This window comes from Esox lucius, chromosome 24 (genome assembly GCF_011004845.1).
Source record: "Esox lucius isolate fEsoLuc1 chromosome 24, fEsoLuc1.pri, whole genome shotgun sequence".
Classification (NCBI taxonomy): Eukaryota; Metazoa; Chordata; class Actinopteri; order Esociformes; family Esocidae; genus Esox; species Esox lucius.
The window spans coordinates 22272859-22285262 of record NC_047592.1 but is presented as its reverse complement, the minus strand read 5'-3'; the positions used below and the strand labels follow the sequence as shown (position 1 = coordinate 22285262).

Here is a 12404-nt window from a genome sequence, read left to right as displayed (position 1 = left end):
TCCTTCCCTCTCTCATTCCCTCCCTCCCTCCCTCCCTCCTTCCCTGCCTCCTTCCCTCCCTCCCTCCCTCCCACCCACGTGTTCCAATCAGTCCTCCACAGAGTACAACACTCTCTCTCTCTCTCTCTCCCACTCTCTCTGGTCCACGTTTTCCCATTCAGGCAGTGAAATGACTCCAACACCCTGGACCTGCTCCCAACCCCCTCTCTCCTCCTCTTCACTCCGCTCCTCCTCCTTTACTCCCTCTCCCTTCTCCTCCCTACCTCCAGAGCACAGCAGTCACATATGGAAGGAATTATTGCCATGACTCACACTCCGACTCCCGTCCCCGGGTGCTACGCTAGCGACAATGAAAACAGAGACCACTCTGAGAGTGTGTGTGTGTGTGTGTGTGAGAGAGAGAAAGTAAAAATGTGGTGGATTGCTGGTGAGGTTCCTTAATTTGTGTGTGAAAGAATGTGTGCTTTGAGGTCTGTTTATTTGTGTGTGCGTGTGTGTGTGTATGTGTTGTTACGTAGTTTGGAGTGTCATATTTGTGTGTGCGTATGTGTTTTAATGTTGCTGGGAGTGGTAAGTGTATGTGTGTGTGTGTGTGTGTGTGTACTCACACATGCATGTTGCTGTAATTTATGTAGAAGGTGCTTAGCTGGGATGAAGTAGTCCAGTAGATATCTCAGACTGTCATGCTGATAAGTGGACTCCAATACAGAAAAAACCTATGAACACACAGACACACACAAACACACACACAAACACACACACACATGTGTACCAACACACCCAATCCAAATTTGAAAAGAACCATTTAGAAATAAGGACTTTAAGAAGGACTTTCTGTGTGTGTGTTTGTGCAATATAAGCACTGACCTGAGAGAGCAGAGGTGGGGCGGTACTCTCAAACGGGGGGTAGAGGGACGACAGAGCCCCTTGTACACAATCCTCCACTGCCTCCGAGCCCTGAGAGAGAGAGAGTTGTTGGAGTGTTACTGTTGCTGAAACATTGCAATTAATGTAACACCTCATACTCATTGCGTCGGCAATGATGGGCACATCTACTCACTGCAATAAGTCAAGTATTGAAACAAGCAACTTTTCAGTGAGAGGCGTTTAACCCGAATCCCAGAACTGTCTGGAGTGGCAACGATGAGTGACCCTGGAAGCAATTCGATGCTAACTGGTCCAATCTCAAGTGCTCTAACTGCTAACAGTCCCCACAGACCACCAGCATGGCTGAACAGTTAGTCTTAAGTCATGAGAAAACAAAAAGACTCTGAAAGGATTCAAATGAAATCGGAGCTCTACCTTGCTCTAAACATGGAGTATACAGTAGCAGAATAACTGACCACAGTGACTGAGTCAAGACGACCTGTGAACAGACTCAGTGAGCATGGCCTTTGTTGCTAAGACGACCTGTGAACAGACTCAGTGAGCATGGCCTTTGTTGCTAAGACGACCTGTGAACAGACTCAGTGAGCATGGCCTTTGTTGTCAAGACAACCTGTGAACAGACTCAGTGAGCATGGCCTTTGTTGCTAAGACGACCTGTGAACAGACTCAGATAGCATGGCCTTTGTTGCTAAGACGACCTGTGAACAGACTCAGTGAGCATGGCCTTTGTTGTCAAGAGGGGATGCATATACAGACCTGGCTCTGCAAACTGCCAATGACAAGGAAGCAGAGCTGCACTTCCTAATCTCAAGTCAAATATGACCTCCTTGAAGACCCAAACTTCCCACAGACCACACAGATCCGCAAAATATTTGATTTAGGAGATATTATACCCAAAACGTGCAATCCCAGCAGCAAGATCTGTGGCCTGTTGCCATGAGGGGCAACCAGTAGAGCACAAACATAACTAATAGTTATCTCTTCATTTATTTTCAAGGTTTAACTACTTTTACATAGTTACAGCATTGTACATAACTAACAGAACATTTGAAGTATCTTTACTCTTCCGACCGACTGGCTGACTGACTGACTGACTGGCTGAACGGCTAGGTTGACTGACTGGCTGACTGGTGTAGTCATGGTTTTCATTATAGGTACTGTATAGCAATTAGCTAGCCATCTGCAGTCTGTTGAATGTAGTGTTGCGATCCTATTTGACTTGTTGTTAGTTAGTAAAACTGTATATTGCGATGGACAAACTATACCTACAAGGACCATCTCTAATTACATAATGTAGTACACATAGCGTAGTGGTACTGTATCGCTATTATAGCCATCTACAGTAATCTCTTTCTAATTTAATGTATTGAATGTAGTGTAGCGATCCTGTTATACCTGTTGTTGGTTTGGATGTTAACTAATGTAGGGAACTAGTTTTGAGAACCGTGGAGTTTGACTAATTCGTCAATGCAGGAAACACAGACACCACATCTCTACAAACATATCATGTGCAACACCACCTGCTGTTTAAATAGCGTAGTGGTTAAAGACACAGTCTGTCACATAGGTCACCGCGGATCAAATCCAGCCAGGGCAACAGCATTCATCCCTTCTAATCGCAGGCCGGCTGAACTAGGCTTGTCTGGTTTCTTGTTTTTTTATAAACTTTTGTTAATAATTGGGCTTGTTTTGGCAACATTAATAAAGAAAGATGAAAATGTATCTTTGTAATAATTGAGAGGGCGCATAAGAGAGGCAGAGAGAGATAAAGCTAACGACAAACAGAGAGAGTGAAGGGTTAGCTCATATCCTGACAATGAAAGGCTGCTACATCTGTGCTTCTGTAAGAAAAAAAGCAGAAAATAAATTCCTTGTCTCGCTCACGTTGGTACGGACACGCGGGCTCACACACAGACACAACTTCCTGTTGCAATGTCTGGGGAGTGTCAGGCAATTCCTAGAGTTAGTGGGGACCCGAGGACTGCATTCCAAATGAACCTTACTCCCTCTGTAGGCCACTACTTTTCATCAGAGACCTATGGACCGTATCAAAACCTAGCAAAAGTAGTGCACTAGATTGGGAATAGGGAGCATTTCGAAAACGACCTTTGACCCCTGCATATCAGGCTAATTTACTGAGTCCGGCACATACCCAAAGACACACACACACACATTTTATACCAGGGGTGTAAATGTACACAAATTCGTATTGAACCACGATATGGGGGCTCCTCGTTTCCGTCTACACTGAGAACCCAAATATGTAGGAAAAAAAGAATAAAAAAGAATAAATACAATTTAAAAAAATAACATTACAAGAGGGATCGGAACGCTGGTTACGTTTTCGTTGCGGTGGATACTGTACACTCAAGCCACACTCTGATATTATCTCTCAACCCTGTTTCACATACACACTGAACAGTTGCCGCTATTCACACACACATTAGGTCTGCCATGGAGCTGGAGGGTGACAGAGCAACACACACTGTTTATTTTTGTACAGGCCTGTCGGCATGGCAACTTGCAACCTTCTATTTTCTCCTCCAGATCCCACACTCCCTCTCTTCTCTCTTTTCCTTTATCCGTGGTTCTTTTTTCACAATCTCTCAGTTCAACATTTCCCGCCGCTGTCCAAACTCCCATGCTCTTGCAGACGTTCTTTCTCTCCGACCCTTTCCCGCTCATCTGATAATAATTATAGTGTGATCCCCCTCACAGAAAGCATATTGTGAAGAGAGCTTAGAAGAAATACCAATTTTAATGGGTAGAGACAGACAGACACAGACAGTGAGTAAGGGATGGTCAAACCAGAATGTGGAAAAAGAGAGAAGAATGGCTGGCCAAAGAGCTTCTGCATGGAGAGAATGAAACGAGTAGAAAAAGGGAGGAGTAGGGAAAGAAAAACAATCTAAGAACGATGGTGAATATAGAGAAAGTACTGGAAATGGACCTTCTGCCCAGTGAAATGGACCTTCTGCCTTGTAAAATGGACCTTCTGCCCAGTGAAATTGCCCTTCTGCCTTGTAAAATGGACCTTCTGCCCAGTGAAATGGCCCTTCTGCCTTGTAAAATGGACCTTCTTCTTACTGAAATGGCCCGTCTGCCTACTGAAATTGACCTTCTGCCTAGTGAAATGGCCCTTCTGCCTTGTAAAATGCCCATTCTACCCAGTGAAATGGTTCTTCTGCCCAGTTAAATGGTTCTTCTGCCCAGTGAAATGGTTCTTCTGCCCAGTGAAATGGTTCTTCTGCCCAGTGAAATGGCCCTTCTGCCTTGTAAATGGACCTTCTGCCCAGTGTAAGGGCTCATCTGCCTTGTAAAATGGACCTTCTGCCCAGTGAAATGGCCCTTCTGCCTAGTGAAATGGCCCTTCTGCCTTGTAAAATGGACCTTCTGCCTTGTAAAATGGACCTTCTGCCTAGTGAAATAGCCCTTCTGCCTTGTATAATGGACCTTCGTCCTGCTGAAATGGCCCTTCTGCCCAGTGAAATGGACCTTCTGCCCAGTGAAATGGACCTTCTGCCCAATGAAATGGACCTTCTGCCCATTGATCTCTCTACAACTTAAACAGGCTGTCCAAGAGGTCAGCTGACAAAGGCTGTCAGGGGGAACAACTAGAATGGATGAGAGAGAAAATCAGAGAAAGAAAGAGAGACAGGGGGAGAAAGAGAGCTTTGGAAAACTCACACAAAAAAACTCTGTTGTACAAAATGACAGCTGCAAAACACTAGTCCTGAAACGAATTTAGCTGAGAGGTCAGCAGAGGTTGTCTGCGGTCAGATGCACAGAAGATCCTGTCCTGTCTGGACTCAATAAGATACAGAACCCCAATTCACTCTCTAAGCTGCAGAGCAAAAATCATTTGCCAAAGTGATTCTCTGTTTACCACTTTAACTAAAGTTCATGAATCGATAGTACAGCCTTACACTGGAGCAACTAGTCATCAATCCTAACCTGGTTCTAGATTGGCTGGTGCTGTCTTGCATGATGTCGCACACATTTTCAAAACAAGACAAACCAATCCGTCACCAGGCTTGGTCAGGTAGATTTTTTAGCAACACAATGGTGACTGAGAGAATATAATAAATGTTTAACAATCCCACAGCCAATAAGGCCGAACTACTTACACTCTGAGCAGAGGTAAATTGTATAGAATTGCAGCTGTATTACGAGGGCCACTGTGTTTACTCCAAAGTGATGTTGACTCTGGAGAAGCACCTTTCAGTTCTCTAATAGTACCTGTCCCGCTTCAAGCAATAACACCATTTATCTGCACTCTATTATATCGAAACTGGAGTTGCTTGCCCCTTAGTCTGCATGTGCTACTCCAGTTTGGCCGTCAAATTAAACATTTATGTTCTGTATGCAGGGCCGGTTCTAGGGATAAGCGACTGCTAGGGAGCCCCAACCGATAGGCGAGAGGGGGCCCTAAAATAACATTTTGCTTAGGGCCCCGAAAAGGCTAGAGTTGGCACTGTCTGTAAGAAATATGGTACAGCGGAATTATGAAGGACCCGACTGTGGATCTACAAACAAATAAACAGTAATGGTAAGCCTACTGTAGGTAATGAGACTACAATCACAAAGAGAGACACTGCAGTAGGAAAGAATTGACTGCAGGCTTCGAGCTGTAGGTGTGATGATGGAATGTTGAGTGGGGTGAAACACCAGGGCGTTCAGAGTTGGAAGTAGAGCCCTGGTGAGACTTCCTCTAATGAACTAGCCTAAATTGGACCCTGAAGACTGAAGGTCTATACAGTAACGTTGATTTGGACACAACAGAAGCTTTTCTCCAATCCAACACACAACAGCAAGCATTGACAGTGGCAGCATATTGTCTAGGGGGTAAAAAGCTGAGGAATGGGGCTGGTGAACCCCTTTTGTACAGCTTTACGGTTCTGTATCAGGCACTGTTCTGTGCACCCGATACAACAGCAAGACTGGGAAATGCCATGGCCTTCACAGTCCAGCGTTGCAGAAATTGGATGACAATCCTAAACAGCAATTCTCCCAATTCTGTATATATTGCAATTTGATACTGCCATGGAAACAAATGAACCAAACTGAATTTGTTAGAAGAAAAATGAAAGCACCCATCCTGTGCATGTTTGTAATTGCGTTTTTGTTTGTTGTTTCTCATGAAACATATCTGAAATGAAGGTTATATATGGTTCACATTATAATGTTTATGAATGGCTCTAAAGTACTATTGTTAGATCAGAGTCTCTGGTGCAGGAAACAAAAGGTGATTCGATTACCAAACTCAATTTACAAGCATAATTCCATGGTTCCCTCCCATTGAGACTTTCCCTTGTAGGTAAGTGGCTAGATTTTATCCGCTCTGTGCTCTGGTTCGCTGGGGCAGCCTAAGCTCTTTAATACAACTCTGATAGCCCAGTTGTGTGTTTCTGGGTCCATAAAACCGCACGGGCTGTCAATGGAAGATCCTACTCCTTTGAAACCCTCCACTCGTAAAGCTGTCGCAGTGTGGGGTACACAAAGAGAACCCTCTACTGCACTGTAACGCAGGACCACATTGTGCGCGTGTGCGTGCGTGTGTGTTTAATAGTCAGCGATTAGTCAGGAGGCCTCCGCTGCCTGGCGAGGACAGGAGGGTGTCATTCGTCCATAAGGCTTCCTGCCTTTCTCTGCATGCAGCACACAGGCCTGTGACGGAAGACAGCATCCAAACAGATGACTGGCAAAGAAAAAACAAAAGAGACAGAGAGAGCACGACTAAAGACGGAAAGAGGGAGAGAGATATGGTGAGAGAGAAAGAGACAGTGGGAGGGGGGGGGGGGGCTGAAGGGAGAGATCAATTGGGGGAAAAAACAAATGATGTAAACCAGATGTAGAGAGGGAAGAATATAGCCAGGCAGGGAGGGGGACAGGGAGATGGGATGGTGGTTTATAAGCCTCTGATTTCCTCCCCTGAATCTCCCTACTTGACACAAACAACACGGAGGAAAGCCGCTGACCCCAACAGATAGAAAGCTGCTCTACTGTTATTGGGACCGTTTCGTCCCCCCCCCCTCCTTCTCTGCCACTTCCTCTGTCTGCTCCTCCTCCTCTTTCCCGCCTCCATCCCATAGCCTCTCCCCGTTTTACTCCTTTCCACCTCTCCTCTTCATCTCGGCGTTTCGCCACAGTTTGTCTAGTAACGTTTCCCTCCCCCAGCCTTGTTTTCCAGGCATGTCCCTGAAGTGTTTCGAAATAACTGGAGACGAGGCTGGGAAATACTGTCCGGAGCTGAGGATTACGCTGAGGGCCCAGTGATGTGTGTGTGTTTGTGTGTGTGTGAGACAGAGATTGTGTGCACTGTATATTTGTATGTCTGTAATGTGTGATCTTGCATGCACGGAGGACCGTGCATGTGTGTGTGTATGTACAGTATGTGTTTAATAAACAGAAGGAATCAAAAGGAAAAAAGAGAACAGTCTAATCGCCTTCTGAGAGAGTGGTCTTTTCCCCTCCGTGTCTCCTTCAAACTTTCCTGTCAGAAACGGAGAAATAAAATCCTTCATGTTCTCACTCCCCTGCAGTCCCTCTGTGTCTTGCTCTTTTTTCCCTTCCTTTCTTTCATTCTCCCTCCCTCCCTTTCTTTAAGGTCCAGTGTGGAAAAAGCGGCATCAACCAAACCAAAGTCACCACTCTCCAAGTTCTCCTGAAATAAAGTCCCCACCCCTTTCTCTCTTTCCACCTTTCTTGTTCCCTTCTTTCTCACTCGTTATGTCTGTCAGCCTGTCTGTCTGCTTCTCTTCCCTAGAACTGCATGTCTCTCTACCCCTCTCCCTCACTCTCCTGTCTGCCAACCGGCTACACCCAGTTCACTGCATGAAAAGCAGTAAAAAGTGCTAATTCTGTCTATCTCTCTCTCTGTTTCTCACTTTTATTTCTCTCTCTCTTTCCCTCTCTCTCTGTGAATCTGATTATCTCTCTGTAAGTTGCCCACCCCTCCCTCCCCCAGTCTCCCTCCCCCTGCCTTGATCTCTGTCTCCCACTCACTCCCTGTCTCTCCCTGTCCATCAATCTGCCTGCCTGTATCTGTCTGGCTGTAAGAACTAATGGTAACAATCCAAGTTTGGTTGTAAGAGACCGAAGTAGTCTGACTGTTACAGAGAGAGCCATGGTACTGGCTGCTGTTCCTTTGCTTGCTGCTTTCAAATGATCCAGTCCTTAAATGGACCAAGGGATGACAAAATGGAGAAGACCACTCTCATCACTACCGATATGTTGCAAACCACTTAAACCTTTATACTGTGAGGAATTTCCCGTGTTTGTTTAGGTAGGGAAATGGGCTCACAGCCTAATTTATTTGCATAGAGAAGATGGGAGTTAAGGCTGAACTTATTACTGCTATGTCCAAAGCTACACTGTGCATAAACTAGCCTACTATTCCTAATACACTTCCTACATGGCAAAAGCAAAATATACACTATACAGTCTATTGGCCTATAGCTTCAATTACATAGTCAATAATACGTGCTAGGCTGTTGCTCTAATATATGTAATTTCGGATATGCAGTAAGCAGGCACGTCTGCAAACTCCGTCTGTTGATGCATTGGCTACTGTACGTAATGGGTTACTGTCTACAAAAGGGACTTACCATGGTATGACTCAGTCCGGGCTGCCTACATTGTCGTCTGTTTTTCCTGGAGCCGCTTCCTCCAACCATCCACCGCTACAGGGACAGACTTTCTCCACGCAAGGATATTTCCTTATCCCAGTGGCCCGTTAACTTCGTAGTCCGAGAACATGGAGTTAATTGTCTTGTCGGTTATTGGCAACTAAGAGTTCAGCTTCACAGTCAGCAACCGAGAGTAAAGCTATGTAGGTCCGACTCTACCGCTGTTTCCCAGGTCTGTTCTTCAGGCAAGCGTCTAAATGCGGATTGTGATTTTTTCCCCCCCTGTCTTTCAATGATACTCGGGTCCCACACCCCTCCCTCCATGTCTCTCCCTCCCTCCCTCTCTCCCTCCCTCTCTCCCCCCTCACCGCTCACAGAGTTAACAAGAGAGTTACAGTCTGACTTTCAACCGCCGGCGCTCCACTCAAACTTTCCATTTTTTTCACCAGTATAAAATAAATGAATAAACAATATAAATTGAGATGTTGTTATTCCACCCACATGTAATTACATTCACTGTGATGTTTATAGATGTTAATTTTAGATGTAGATTAAGACATTTGATATTTGTATGCCCGTTAAATGAACATATATTTTCTTGGTTTTTAAACCTACTAAAGCCTATTCTAGGCATTAAAACGCTATGAAAACTCGTGCATTCCAAGTTCTTGTAGATGCCAATAGCTTAAACGTTTAAGAGCACGTATGATCTTTTTTTAACATTTATTTCACAGAGAATAATGTTGTCAGGGACAACCAAATGTTTATACATTACACAAAATAATGTTCATATAAATGTATTTTGTACTTGGGCGATCAATGTAAGCTTACCATAAAATAGAAGAACCAAAGTTACGCAGCCGCAAAAATCATTTAGGCTAATCATTATCAAATGTAGAATGAGTTATTTACAGGAGTAGGATGAAATCACGTAAAATACCGTGAATGAATGAAGAAAAGTAGGTTATTGTACAAAATCTTAACTGGGAATTAACTTTCAAACCTACATATCGACATCATCTTTAATTATCTGTAGTACATATTGTTACACCTCTCCATTAACAACCACGCATTTGTAAAATATGCATTCTATTCATCTTTATACATGAATGAGAATATGAATAAGACTATGCATCTACCTTGCCTAGGCCAATTGATTTACTTTTTTTTACCCGCTCCCTGTCTGCGTTATACAATGTAACAGCGACCTCCTGTGTTCACCAGTATCCAGGACATAGGCCTTCAGTTAACAAACATCCATACATTGATGTAACATACATTAGACACAGGATTCATGAAGAACAAATGTATTTATGTACAATTGTATACATCCTTAAAGAGACAATGATAAAACAAGTCTCAATGTCTCATTCCTCATTGCCGACCTCATGCTCATGCTTCCGACCTGGACTAGGATTAAATAGACTGGTCACCCCTCTGAGCCTGGTTCCTCTCTAAGTTTCGGACCCTTTTTGGGGGTTTCCTAGCCACTGTGCTTAACACTGTTGTTACTTGCTCCTTGGGGTTTAAGGCCAAGTGTTTTGTAAAAGCACTTTGTGACAACTGCTGATATAAAAAGTAACTAAATCAATTTGATTGATTGATTGACTTGCATATTTGGTGTGGTTGATACATTCTGAAATAATGTACACTCCTCCATAAACCAAGTAATCTACAATTACAAAAATATTCTGCCCATTCTTCTTAACAACATTGAGGCAACTATTTGCATTAGCATTTTTGAGTATTTCCATCCAGTGTTTCACAAACACTAATATATTAAGAACATGTAATGACATTACTAGTGTACCAAAGGTACACTAACAGCAATCAGGGTACCGTTGGCTAGCACGTGGAGGTCTGTGCGACCCTCCAAGGATATTCCTCCCCAGACCATCACTAACCCACCGCCAAACCGCTCATGCTGGATGATGGTGCAAGCAACACAACATTCATGAGTCACACATGATCAGTGTGAACCTGCTCTCATCCGTGAAAAGAAAGGTGCGCCAATGGTGGACCTGACAATTCTGGTGTTCTCTCGCAAATACCAATCAAGCTACACGGTCCTGGGCTGTGAGCACAGGTCCCACTAGAGGACGTTGGGGTCCCATGCCACCCTCATGGAGTCTGTTTCTGACAGTTTGGTCAGAAACATGCACACCAATAGCCTGTTGGAAGTCGTTTTGCAGGGCTCTTACAGTGCTCCTCCTGTTCCTCCTTGCACAAAGGAGCAAATACCCTGTCCTAGTGCTGGGTTGTTGCCCTGTCCAGCTGTCCTTGTGTAACGGCCCATCTCCTGGTATCTCCTCCATGGTCTCAAGACTGTGCTGGGAGACACAGCAAACCTTCTTGTGACAGCATGTATGGATGTGCCGTCCTGGAGGAGCTGGACTGCCTGTGCAACCTGAATGGGTTGCAGGTACCGCCTCATGCTATCAGTTGTGACAAGGACACTGTCAAAATGCAAAAGTTGAGAAGAATCAGTCAGGAAGGATAAGAAGAGAGCAATTGTCTGTGGCCACCACCTGCAAAATCATTCCGTTTTGGGGGTTGTCTTGCTGTTGTCACTTTCATTTGCACCAAAACAGGTCACATTGATTCACAATCGCTTATGCTTCCTAACTAGACAGTTTGACATCCCTGAAATGTAATTAACTTGGTGTTGCACTGTGATGATTACGTTTTCCTTAAAACATTTTGAGCAGTGTATTTATTAGCCTTTAGCAAAAGTGGAATGAAAGCCTATAGGACACTTAAGAAAATGGCACAACAAAATTGCCCTCAAGCTTTAAAAAATGTTGCCTGTAGGCTATAAACATTCACAAAACCAGATCATCTCTCTTGAAAAGGAAGTTGGGGAAACACGCAACTGAAGTGAAAAGTGCTGTAATAAAAAAGAAAACTTAAATTGTTTTTATACCAAAGGAAATATTTATCAGTAAAAAAATACAAAAGCTTGTGAGAGGCAACACAGCACTTACAGTGGGGCAAAAAAGTATTTAGTCAGCCACCAATTGTGCAAGTTCTCCCACTTAAAAAGATGAGAGAGGCCTGTAATTTTCATCATAGGTACACTTCAACTATGAGAGACAAAATAAGAAAAAAATGACAGAAAATCACATTGTTGTCATGGTGCGGTGAGCAGCAGCGCCACGGTGCCATAGTTTCTCAGTTCCCATACCTCACAAACACATCCTGGACTGTCACATGTTTCCAATCTTCCACACCAGGTCCCAATTTGTATCATTTGTATGTGTATATATGTTTCCCCTCTGCTCCCCACATTGTGGATCATTGTTGCTGTTTGTTCATTTAATCGGTGAGTGTTGTTGAATGTACTGTTTGAATTTTAATTGTTAAGACGCATGTTGCACACTTTTATTTCATTCAGTCATTAGTATTGTTTTTCCGTTCGTGTTTGGTTTGTTCGTTGTTTTAATAAAACCCACGAACGAGATTACTGCCTGCGCCTGGTTCCTAACCAACACGACACCAACGACAGTCGTTACAGAATGATCCACCTAAAATGGAACCAGCAGGCTATGACGGAGGAGGATCACCTGTGGAATCGCCGCCTCCTCTTATGCATGCTCGGCACGTTCCTCTACCGAGACCTGGAGCGGAAAGCTCCCTTTACCGTGGAGCGTGTCGAGCGTGTGCTCGGGGAGGCGTGCAGACAACGGGCCATCACGAGCACAAAGGAGCTGCTGGCCAGGTACCCATTCCGTCTGCGGAGGGACATCTTCCCTTCATCTGAGAAAACACAGCAGTCGAGGACGAGGTGCCCAACGCTCGGTCCGAGGTCCCCCCAGGAAATGTTTAGGGGGGGGCTGAGTGGGTGCCCGAGGGAAGTCCCGACGGCGCCCCCTCTATGTCCGGTGCCTC

The 12404-nt window shown here is 44.5% G+C and overlaps 1 protein-coding gene across 1 annotated transcript in view; it reads right to left on the bottom strand.

The window, feature by feature from the left end:
• The window catches only part of arhgef40 (Rho guanine nucleotide exchange factor (GEF) 40), a 31403-nt gene extending 22639 nt beyond the window's left edge, over positions 1-8764 (bottom strand). Inside the window, exons 1-3 of the mRNA XM_013131590.4 lie at positions 8496-8764; positions 868-957; positions 609-716 (exon numbers count right to left, since the gene is read on the bottom strand). Coding sequence (XP_012987044.3) covers positions 609-716; positions 868-957; positions 8496-8564 — 267 coding nt within the window. The 5' untranslated portion in view covers positions 8565-8764. The remainder of the gene's footprint in view (positions 1-608; positions 717-867; positions 958-8495) is intronic.
• Between the last annotated feature and the right edge of the window lie 3640 nt (positions 8765-12404).